The 11,939-nt window shown below is 41.9% G+C and overlaps 1 protein-coding gene across 1 annotated transcript; it reads left to right on the forward strand.

The window, feature by feature from the left end:
• Nucleotides 1–4,710: 4,710 nt before the first annotated feature.
• prdm8 (PR/SET domain 8) lies at nt 4,711–10,742 on the forward strand. Its single transcript, XM_033023975.1, has 5 exons — nt 4,711–5,033; nt 6,201–6,288; nt 6,739–6,965; nt 7,927–8,158; nt 8,924–10,742. The coding sequence occupies exons 2-5, from the start codon at nt 6,222–6,224 to the stop codon at nt 10,165–10,167; spliced, it is 1,770 nt and encodes a 589-aa protein (XP_032879866.1). The 5' UTR covers nt 4,711–5,033; nt 6,201–6,221; the 3' UTR covers nt 10,168–10,742.
• Nucleotides 10,743–11,939: the final 1,197 nt, after the last annotated feature.

Below are 11,939 nucleotides of genomic sequence, written 5' to 3' on the forward strand. Positions count from 1 at the left end.
TGTTATTTGTATACAGCAAACAAATACTTGGATAATACGGTAGGCATAATTGCGTTGTATTGTTCATACAAATATCTTGTCATGTAGGTATTTCAAAAAGTTAGACATTTCATCTAACAATATTGTACGACATATCAGGTCAAAATGAGTATCGCTAAGCAGAAATTGACTCCCTCGGTTCCTGTGTTAATTTAAAAATAAACAGTAATATACACTTACAAGCACTATAGATAGTATGTTATTCTAATGCATCTCGATAAATATGACACGTTCATAGATTTAGCGACGAGTCGCTTCGATTTATCATATTTCTATGCAGTTTATTCTATAATTAAAACTTCGTCGCTATTCGGAATGGTTACGATCATAAATTTGGAAGACGTTTGCTTTGATCAGCTATTGTAGGGAAACTAGGCAAATCATCGAACATGAAAATTGGTATTGACCACTGGATATCAAAGGTGATCAGATTCTCTTTACGGTTAGTCACGCACTTAAACGATGACATAAACCATTCTCTGCGCGTTCTTATAAGAAATAATTAAAATATTACTAATTTTAATTTTCTTGGTGTGCGCACAAATCATTGTGAGGTGTATTATTTCCCCATGAGACTAATTTATATTAGTTAACAGTAAGTTATTTTAAATATAGATTCCTAAATAAATAATAGTGTATGAAAAGGAAATAGTTTATTACTGGGAGGTACATGTCAACCGCATCACATCACCAATAGAACATAATCATTTGGCTACTTAATAAACAAGTACGGGGTTCGGAATGTTCTATCAGTAGATTAACTTAGGCATCGTGTAATGCCTTTCAACAATTCCGGATCCTCCTTGGGTTTATAAAAAAGGAAATAATAATAATTCAATGACACAACAAAGCTGGAAGACTCCTCTTTATACCTGTCCATATATTTTGAACCGCAAACACTATCCATTAGTAAATGTAATTATACAGAGCATCAATATAATTTGCATCCTAATGCAAGCCTATAGACATGTCGCATATTAGAAATATAATTTCATGCTATTGGAAACTTATAAGGGAATACGGTCGCGATAAGAGCAACACATCACATTGGTGTTGATGTTACAAGGATTTGATGTTGCGTTTAAAATAATTAAATATACTGCATACATTTCCCATATAATCGGGCTTCTCCTGCATACAGGTGAGCAATTCCAAGCCTCCGACTGAAGGGCAAAAGTTTTTGAGACAGGATTCATCTTGGCCTTTTCATCTATAACCTTCAGTGAAATATTCATAGCAGTTCCAATTGTATGCAGTTCCAATACGCTGCAGCAGCTGAGGTCACACGATCGTAGTCGGTAGAGAATGACACCGTACATTGAGACCAGCTTGGTACAGAAGGTGGAGGACTACTTTTAGGTTAAATAAATGAATGCAACAAAGTTGTTATATTACTGAGTGTCACCTATAGTATATATCCCTTAAGACTACTAGACCTCAAGCTCACAGTCAAACTTAGGACCACACCTTTGATCCAAACTATTTTGAAGATGCATTACAATTTAGTCGCACGATGTAGCACAGATCTTTGCACTTCCCTAAATGGATACCAATAATATGTATGAATCATTTCTACGGTTGGTAACTATATCTTGCTGTAGCATATTTATTCAATGGTTGGTCGAAGAATCAACCCGACAGCAAACGTTCAGATTATTTCTAAGTTTTGAAAGGGCCAGGTACCTTTCAGATCAGTTTTTGATTTCAATGACCAAATTGATGATCAGGTAATTAAGCCATGTATAACAAACTTGCTTGCTTCATACGAGTCGTTCTCTGGCTTCTCGTGATCCCGTGCAGTTTATTTGTCATAGGAGCTCTGGTAACATAATGGTTCTCAGATAATTTTTGTGCTATGAACCTATGTGGAGCGCGAGTGTGTGTCCTCGCGCTCCAAGAGCGCTGCCCTTGCTGCCTGTCACACACGCTGCTGTTGTGGTGGAGGCAGATGGCCACTGATTGGGTGAGCTTTGTGGTTTTAATACTGAATACTTTATGGAAACGGGTTTTAGCATGCATGGTTGGTCAGAGGCACAATGGGAAGATTTATGATGATAGCATATCAATCGTTTTATGTGTTTTGTCTACAGAATATCGCAAAACAATTCAGCTGGTCGCTGTTCTACTTTAGTTTATTTATTTTAATGTTTCCCAAGTTTTTGAACCGAAAGTCTAGGGGAAAAAACCCTCCTTTTTTATACGAGAGGTCGGTCGCATTTCAAATCTTACCCATGGCGAATGATGCTCAGCAAAGCATCTGAAAGCTATTTATATTTGCTGGCAATCGAGTTCAAATGGAAAAGCAAAGCTACTCTTTTGAGTATAACAAAATATATAACAGGTAGACGTATTGTTATTTTGAAACAGCATGCTATCCTGTTAGCATGTGCGGCTGTGTGTCTTTCATTGGTTTGCGTAGTGTGTTTATTTACTGGTTTCTGCAACTCATTGTCAATACATCAAAACAGCAAATTAAATTCAATATTTTCATATTTTATCGCAACGTGATGTCTATGGTTTGGTACACAAGTCATTATTAGTTCCAGTTTGATGATCCTCTTGAATTTTTATATTCATTATGCCTTAATTCAGCGTAGAATTTTGTTAATTCCGAAAATACAGCAGCAGAAAAATAACCTTTTGAGTGACAGCTTCTAGATTTCACACTTGATTCATAAAATGCACTCATTGAAAAGGCAATAGAGTCGCGAAATTATTTTTTTGCATAGCAACTTCCCATGAAATCACCGCAGCGCACTCAGTTAGTTAGTATTATAAAGACAATCCACGGAATATTATATCATTTATACCACGCGTGGTTACAAAAATGCCTTTATTTTCTGAGTGAAAATCAGCAGGAAAGGTGGAGATCATTTGATAATTGCGCCTATTCCTCTTAAATATTCATGAAACGACTGTATTGGCCTTCAACTGCCCGAATAGATGCTTATGAATGCTCTTTCCGTTAATATATAGATCTATGCATGTATATTATTTGTGTGTGTTTGCACTTATCTGTAAATGCAAATGTGCATCAACGTGCATATATTTGACACGTGATAAACATATTCAGTTCTGTGTAGCCTGAAATGACACGTAGGGATGTAAATATTGAATACAAACAAACACAGCACAGGAGTGGCACAGGTGATTGCATGTCTCTATAGGACGAATAACATATTTTCCAAAGTCTGTATCAAATGGTCAAAATGCCCGTCCTCTCAAGTTGGTGAAATTTCAGTGAAACCTGAATTAGACGTAAGAATTTGGACGCCGTTTGCCGACAGGTTAAAAATAATTCGCCCAGTTTCTATTAAGTTCGAACCCGCTCCTTCGCCAGCAGTGGATCGCCCAGAGCTGCAAAGATTCAATAAAAAAGTTTAAATTGTCATGATGATTGGTGTAAACTTTCACAGGTGAAAGTGTGAACTGTCTCAGAACAAAGCTGCTTATTAAATTGGGAAACAATCCTATCAATAATGGCATGATGTATGGTATTGTGGTTTCCATGTACATTTAATTAGAGACTGGCGGGACAATAATAATGACAAAGTTGTTCTCCAGTTATGTACGAGATTTAACGCCCACCAAATGCTTTGAAAGTAGCAAAGTAATACATAGGAAATGTAAATGTCCCGACATCTATTTATTTCCAATAATATTTTAGATTATTTACCTTATGGGTTTCCGTTATTCACTCCAGGTTTTTAAAACAAACAATTGATAGACAATCGATACACGTTACTTTGCCACACGTGGAACCGTATCAGTGGGTGCTGACATTTTAGTTACATGCAAAATCACTGATTCCAATTTCGGTGGGAAGCAATCTGGGTTTAGTTTCTTCAGGTTAGCCAACCCTCTTTACAAATTCAATAATAAACCCCTACCTCTTCACCTGTTTAAAAAAAACCCTGTCGGCAGTTGATCATCCCAAGTAGGCTTTGAAGCAACGGTCTAAAATGTGCCTGTGACACAGTAAGCTGCTCCTACTCGGCGTTTGACTGTCTATAATAGCTTTAATATAATCTGCTGCCTGGCAAGTGCTGAATGTGTATGCTGTTACACCGCATTCAGGCGAGGAGCATTGCCCCTCACATTGTGAGATTGAGATCATTATTGGGCTGGACGGTTTATGGTGATGAAAATGGGGGGGGGGGGGGGGGGGGTGATGCTGGGGGTGAGGATGGCAGCAGCGCACCACTCGGCGGTGCTCTGCGCTCCGCTATCCATATTACCCTCCACCCCCCCCCCCCCTCCCTATCCCCATCTCTAGCTGGCTAGCGGCAGCAGCCTCAGCCCGCTTCCACCACCTTCATTCACTCTCCCCCCTTTTGCTCCCCCACCTCGCGCGCCTCTCAGCCCGGAGCTCGCGGGCGCTCGTGAATCCGGCGGCCGCTCCCCCCCCCCCCCCCTCCTCCTTTCCTGCCAGCGGGCATGCGCGTGCCCGGGCCCGGAGCCAAGTGTGCGCGCGCCCGGCGCGTGGCAGATGCAGCGGGCACGAGCCGCCACCAACAGCGCTTCCCCCGCCCGCGCGCGCGCCCGCCCGCCGGCCCATCTTGAGCACGAGCAGCAGAGTGAGTGCGCGGGTGGGTGAGCAGAGCAGGGGCAGGGGAGAGGCAGGGGAGAGGAGGGAGCTCAGTGCGGGGGGTGGGAGGGGACGGGGACGGAGTTACACGCGTCATTGGATAGATTATCTCCACCAAACAAAGTGTCTGCCACTTACGTTCGGGCCCATGTGCAACTCTCTCCGCGGCTCCGCTCCTTTTTTGTGCGCGCGTGTGTGTGTGTGTGTGTATCGGAAGCACAGCATCACCGTCACTTTCACCAGCGATGCCACTGCACTGACAGCACCCAGCCAGAGCGCTACGTCCACAGCTGCTGCTCCAACCTCGGCCACATCCTCCTCCTGCACCCGTCCCCTCCCCCTGCAAAAAAAAATAAAGAGCAGAACGAGAGACCTATTTTAAAACAACCCGCGACGTTTTTTTCTGGTGAGTGCTGACTTTTTGTTGATGTTTTCCTTCGTTCTAAACGCTCTGCTGGGGATGGAATGAAATGCATATTCATGGGAGCCGTTTTATTTATATTCTTTTGACGCCGTAAGCGACGCGCAACCTCATTCACAATAAAGCATTTGTAAAATGAGTTTGCAGCGTATGTTGCATTTTTTTTTGTTACTCTTTGCTTTGCAAACAAAACCTAAATCTCGGAATCTGGAGAAATGTGCATATGATTGTCGCTTGATCAGGTAAGGCGAGGGCATCACTTTCTTGTGTGACCAGGGTCTGTTGGAGCAGCCTATGAGCTGCGTTCACTTCAAGTTCAGAGAGACCATAATTGTCCACTTGGCTCTGCTTTCACATTGCGCTAACGATCCAGTGTTGCTGGGCAGTGAAGCTTCCACTGGGTTAATGCCAGTTGGTTATCATTAGAATTGGTTCCTTTCTGACGTTCATTGTCAGTGTGTTTGTGTTTCTCAAGCAAATCGATTCCGTTTGCATCGAAAGCGAAAAAATGGACGAGGGTTTAAATTGCATTTAACTTTCTGCTTTTCGAGGGCTAAATGCATGACACCTTATCGGACTGTAATCGATACAACTGTATAAACATTTTACGTGTTCTCCGATTGGAAATAAAATGTGCTTTACCGGATTGAAATGTACATGAAATGGTATGAATTCATTTCAAAGTATCCGCCACAAGATGAAATACGATGCCTTTCTATTTAAACCATCCAAATTAAAACGATGTAGATTCCCTGCTTCTGGCGTGTAGCTTGCGATTTCGGAGTGTCTTTCCCAGAAAATTGACCCTGAACTCATTCAATTCCTGCGAAGATTACCAGCGATAAAAAAAAACTGCCCCCCACCCCGTACAATTCAGATTTCACAAGCCACGTTTGACCGAATCTCTCCCTGTGTCGAACAAGGTAACTGGGATTCATTCTCATCCATAAATAACCGTGTCGAGGTAAAAATAATTAACTCTGCATGCTGCTTTTAATTAAAGTCTCAGAGGGAAAGTGGTGTATTATGGTAATGAGCAGAGCGGACGAAGAAGACATACGTTCTTTCTTGTAGAAAAGATCTAAAGGTTATCTGACATCAAACCACTGGAAATGACTGCACACTTTCCATGCATTTCATTTGCATTTGCAGATACCGTAACGGTGCGATTTGATGCTTACCGATGAATGGTTTCGCCAGCATTCTGCCAAAATAACACACCGAACTGGTAGTAACACAGGTAAGGATCGCGTCTCATTGTGCCCGAACCCACCCAGATTTTGGAATCTGTCAGAATATCAGCAAGTGCATGGGCGAGCTTGTTATTCGTAACATCGAAGCTATTTATTATTTTTTTAAACAGCGTGAATAAAAGTTAAAAAGGGTGACATAAAAATGACTTGTTAGGCTTATCATATCATTAATGTTTTAGCAGCAAAACTCAATACTTGTTTTTAAAAATACTTAGCGTTTCTGCTATCCGGTATCAGACGGGTTCTTGTTTCTTTACACATTTAATGCATTTTATAAATATTTCATTTGAGTCTCATAATGTTGTCCTTGGTCAAACCATCTGACATGCATTGGCAATCTGGACCAGTAATTGTGTCGTGATTTTCGAAGCTTAAGAATGTTGCCTCTTCTCTGTCTACAAGCATTGAGATGACCTTTTCATGTGATTTCCTCCCAGAACGACTGCCGACGATGGAAGATCCACATGCTCACAGGGAGAGCGATGCCAGCAGGGCGGTCCAGCAGTGTCTCACCGACATTTTCACCAGCGTGTATACAACCTGTGACATTCCGGAAAATTCCATCTTTGGGCCCTGCGTTCTGAGCCACACGTCCCTATATGACAGCATCGCTTTCATTGCTCTGAAGGCAGCCGACAAAAGGACAGTGCCCTATATCTTTAGGGTAGGATTCATTTTACTCTCTGTGCTCATTGCATGCTCTTGTTGATTTCGTCTTTTGTCTCACCAAGTCAACGTTACCACGAGTCCGTTTAAAAAAAAATATGTGTTTGTTTTTCCATATTTCCCCCCTCATGTTTACCCGCATTGTACTTTCCTCCATTTTATACTTTTAGCATAGAATTTTCCTTCAACTATTTAGGGCTGTCCCTTTTATTTCTAGACATCTGAGTTCTTTCATCATTTATGCTACCGCGTTTGCCCATTAGAACAGCGGGTATTAGGGCCACGCCGTGAAGATGGTTTATTCGTGGAGGGGAGGTGGCTGGGAGTGGATACAGCGATGTGGGGGTAGGGGTGGCGGTTGCTGGATGCAGATATTGGAAGAGAGATGCGGTTTAGGTGGGGCAGGAAAACTGTAAGTACTAAAGTACAGAAGCATGTAAAGGACGCCCAAGGCTCGCCTGTCAATTGGCACTTGGACTTCCTAACACAGTAACTGATGCAGTGCCTGAAAAGTTCCCATCACATGCAACACATCTCCCCCCGCTTTCCAATAACATTATCATGGTGTCCAATCGCCATAACGATATACAGCGCTACCTGAAATCTTTATAACATTTGCGAAAATGCGAGAAGTTGTAATTCTATAAAGTTTATGGATCGTCAATCTGATTTTCAGTTATTTCCAATACGGTGCTTCGATTTTTTAAGTAGTACGTAGTAAATCATAAGCACGATGTCCAAACGCCTTGGTAATACTCAACAATATGCGGCACTCCGCTGCACAATACAGCGGGCCTCAGTCATGTGTCATTTTTTAAACCCCCAATAAGATCCTAGTAATGAGGTGGATCTACGCCTTGGGGAACGTGGGATAGGAAATGTGCGGTGAAACACGACCTAAATTCGATTATTGGCAATGGCCCCGTGTTCATCAAGCATGTGGCCCTCTTTTACTGCAGGTGGATACATCATCGGCAAACAGCTCCTCAGAGGGTTCAATGTGGCTCAGGCTGGTCCAACCGGCCAGGGATAAAGAAGAACAGAATCTTGAAGCATATGTGAAGAACGGTCAGTTGTTTTACCGGTCTCTGAGGCGGATTGACAAAGACGAAGAACTACTTGTGTGGTATGGAAAGGAACTGTTGGAGCTACTCCTCCTCAGCAACGGCAGACCACAGGCGAAAATGAATGGTGAGCTGAGATTTGTAAAGTCTCCTATTGATGCTGTAAAACACACGTACAGGCATCAACAAATGCACAATGTACCGTGTAGGAAGGAACTGCAGATGCTGGTTTAAACCGAAGACAAGACGAAAAAGTCTGGAGTAACTCAACGGGACAGGCGGCATCTCTGTAGAGAAGGAATTCCTTCTTCAGGTTAAGTCTCGACCCGAAACGTCACCCGTTCCTTCTCTCCAGAGATGCTGCCTGTCACGCTGTTACTCCAGCATTTTGTGACACAGTACAGTCTATTTATTTCATAGGCAATTGAAAATGTATTATTTAAACTCCCCTGCGTAACTTGGGTTATTACCTAATTTTCATGAAATGTATGAAAACCATCCATATAAAATGCTCCGATGTTTTAAATGCCTTAGAAATTAACAAAAACGTGTAGACGGTACCACGGCGACATGGATAGTTGGAAAGGGGCCGTCGAAGTCTTCATAAGAGGAGGCAGACAGGAAGATGGAAGGAGCAGTTTGTGTAGACAAATACACAGACTGAACATAATGGAGTAAAGGGCTGTACAAGGGCAAGTGTAAGCAAAGTGATTCGGCAATATGTCAATGTAATTCTTATAATGACAATGAACTATTTATCATATTGCTGAAATATTTTCTTCATTTCAGACGCGCGCTTTTAACATTATGATTTATTGCTGGTTGTTAAATCAGTGAACGCTGGAACATGTAGGAGCGAGCAATCTAATGCTAATGTGCTTCATTCACACAGGATCGTCTGCATACACATGCCTGGACTGCAGCCAGCGGTTTCAATGCGAATATCCCTTTCTAGCCCATTTGAGATTCCGCTGCCAGAAGCGAATGGGCTGCATTGCCTCGGACGAGAACATCAAAAGTGGTGGAGACCGTGACCACATCGCTATTGTGGTGCCGAGTGTGAAATTCAGCCGATCGGAGCGACAATCAGCCTTTTCCAATGTGGAAAACAACAAGCCCACCACAGATTTCCACAATCTCGCCAGGGACATGGAGAATCCAAGAGATAATACCAGGAACCATCGGGAAAATGAAGGCGTAAATGAAAATAAAAGAAAGTACGATGAAGTGGAAAAGAATGATAATGCAGCGCACAGTGCAAAAATGGCAGATAGATCGCCGCCCACTCCAAGAGAAAAGCTTCCCTGCCCTTCCCAGCAGTTCAGAGGGAATTTCAGTCTGAGAGAAAATGGAAGGTTGATGTCCAGCCCAGACTCTACAGGTGCCAAACAGAGTGCATTCAATGAAGTGAAGAGAACTTCACTTAAACAGACTCCAAAGGACCACACTGCCGATACAGCCAACAAGAACGGCACAGCGGCGAATAGCAGCCCTTCGGAGAAAGCGATGGACATTAAGTCTGTCCTGACTGAAACACAGGTCCCTTCTTGTCTGGACAATATTGCCATGGGGAGCGCGTTTAGGAGCGTCTCTCAGCTCTGTGGAACAGAGGAGAGGAAGAGCGCCTTCTCTCAGCCAACCAGATCGTTTAGTCAGTTGCCTCCACTCTTGGTATCTCAGAAGGTGATTCCTGGTTTAGAGTGTCATCCAAGCGTTGGCGAGTCTGGTAGGTTTTATCAGGCGAACGCCTTGGCTGCAAAGCTCCAAAGTGCAGACATTAACGGCAGTTGTAATATACAAGGAGGTCTCCCGAAACAAAGTCCTTTCATATATGCCACCGCCTACTGGCCAAAGACTACTGGGCCCATTCAGCTGCAAGTTCCATCTGCACTTACCCTGCTTCCACCTTCATTCACGTCCTTTTGTTTACCAGCTCAAAACTGGTGTGCTAAATGTAACGCCTCTTTCAGAATGACATCCGATTTAGTGTACCACATGAGATCTCATCACAAAAAAGAATATGCCATGGAACCTTTAGTGAAAAGACGAAGAGAGGAAAAGCTTAAATGTCCTATTTGCAACGAATCCTTCAGGGAACGCCATCATCTTTCCCGGCACATGACATCTCATAACTGAACTCTGTGTTCGACTGTGTTACAAACTTAAAATACAGACAAACTAAGGGAATGGGGCGATTGCGATGACACCCTATCACTTTACATTTAACATTTTGTAATTGCAAACGGCAGTAAAACAAATACAATTTGTCGTAAGTTTATTTCTGTTTAAATACTTTAGGCGCTTATGGTAGCTTGGCAGAGGAATATATGATATCATATTTAAGGACAATTTTATTTTAGATAAATAAAAAAGGTAAAAGAATGGATTTTGCTTTATTGACTTCATTACCTATTTCAGTCACCATTAAACATGTGAGCAGTTTGTCCGCAGGAAATGCAAAACGGAAAGCAGGAAAGATGCATGTAAAACGCGTAAAATAATGACCACCAAATACAGGTGGGACAGCGCGGAATATAAATGTTTGTAAATATTTCCGTTTTGAAAAGACCAACAAATGTACTATTTTGTGCCAGTGTAAAAAAGTCTTAATAGTTATTGTGTTCTTCGATCTTGGCGAAATCTATGAATCTTGATAGTCTATCTGGTCATTTTGGCTGGCGTCAACAATAAATAGCTTTATTTTTACTTGACCAAATGTATGCGTATATATAATCATTTAAATTTGAGGTAGAGATAATGTAAACCAGTAACACCCACAATTAACATGTATCGTTTCTACATATTTAGTGCATCCTAAAAAACAGATGAAGCGCATTTACATGTTGTTTTCGGCAGAAACGTTGATGACAAAGTAAGGCTTGTTGTCATATACCCGATGTAGTGCGCGCGAACAGACAACTATTTGACAGCGGGCACTCAAGGTGCTGCTTACAACGTCACTGCAGAACCTAATTTCAACGTCATTCAAATCCAATTTCAGTAAGCCAGACACATAGCTTGAAATAGATCCGACCTTCTCGAGTTGCTGTTTGTATTTGGAGTAAAAATGTGCTAAGACGTTGTCAAAACAAACTCGGTTCAAAACAAATGAAGAAGTAATAGTCTCTGATAAATGAAAAAAAATCACGAATACATTGATCCTAGAAATCAGAGGCCAGTGATAAGCAACAGATAAAGGTCGAAAGGTTTACCAGATGCCTTTCCGATCCACAAGCCCCCGACCCACCACCCACACACACACACACAAACTAACCCCATTAAAGTAAAAACTTGATTCAGACAAGCATCCAGCCTTCGGGGATGAGTAGAAAGAGCAAGCAGCTAGATGGAAGACAACTCTTGGTGATTCTCCAGCCTCACTGTGACCACCAAAAAATAGCTGACACTTTCTACCTGTCTCGATAAAACATCGGACGGTTCCATTGTGCCCATGATACAAGATACTCCCAAGAGATTAAACATAACGTGTAATGTATAATTTTAATATAAAACTCTATAGTTTTTGTGAGTTCTGTAGGGTATCCCTTGCGGCCAAATATACTACGAAACAATTAATCTAATTGCTGGACTATAGATTTCAAATTATTTTAATTGCATTTTATTATTACCACAAATGAAATATTCCTTTGCGGCATTTTGTTTTTGCTGTGTTTTCAATACCGATAGTGGCTTAATTTTGCCATTAAAAAAAGATTTGTTTTAAACTCGGCGACAGTTGATTAGTTTGAGGATACATTTTCATAGGTCAGCTACACCAGTAAAGCAGTAAATGTCCGACAATTTAAAACTAAAACTAAATAGGAATGTTGCATATAAATGCCAGGATTGTCGACGTGTGTAGGGAACCAAGGCACTCGTCTGATGGAAGATGTAGGTGGAATTTGCAT

This window comes from Amblyraja radiata, chromosome 1 (genome assembly GCF_010909765.2).
Source record: "Amblyraja radiata isolate CabotCenter1 chromosome 1, sAmbRad1.1.pri, whole genome shotgun sequence".
NCBI lineage: Eukaryota > Metazoa > Chordata > Chondrichthyes > Rajiformes > Rajidae > Amblyraja > Amblyraja radiata.

Coding starts and splice junctions, on each gene's coding strand:
- prdm8 (XM_033023975.1), top strand. CDS start 6,222: ATGCTTACCGATGAATGGTTTCGCCAGCATTCTGCCAAAATAACACAC. Junction 6,289..6,738: donor CCGAACTGGTAGTAACACAG/GTAAGGATCGCG, acceptor ATTTCCTCCCAG/AACGACTGCCGACGATGGAA. Junction 6,966..7,926: donor CAGTGCCCTATATCTTTAGG/GTAGGATTCATT, acceptor CTTTTACTGCAG/GTGGATACATCATCGGCAAA.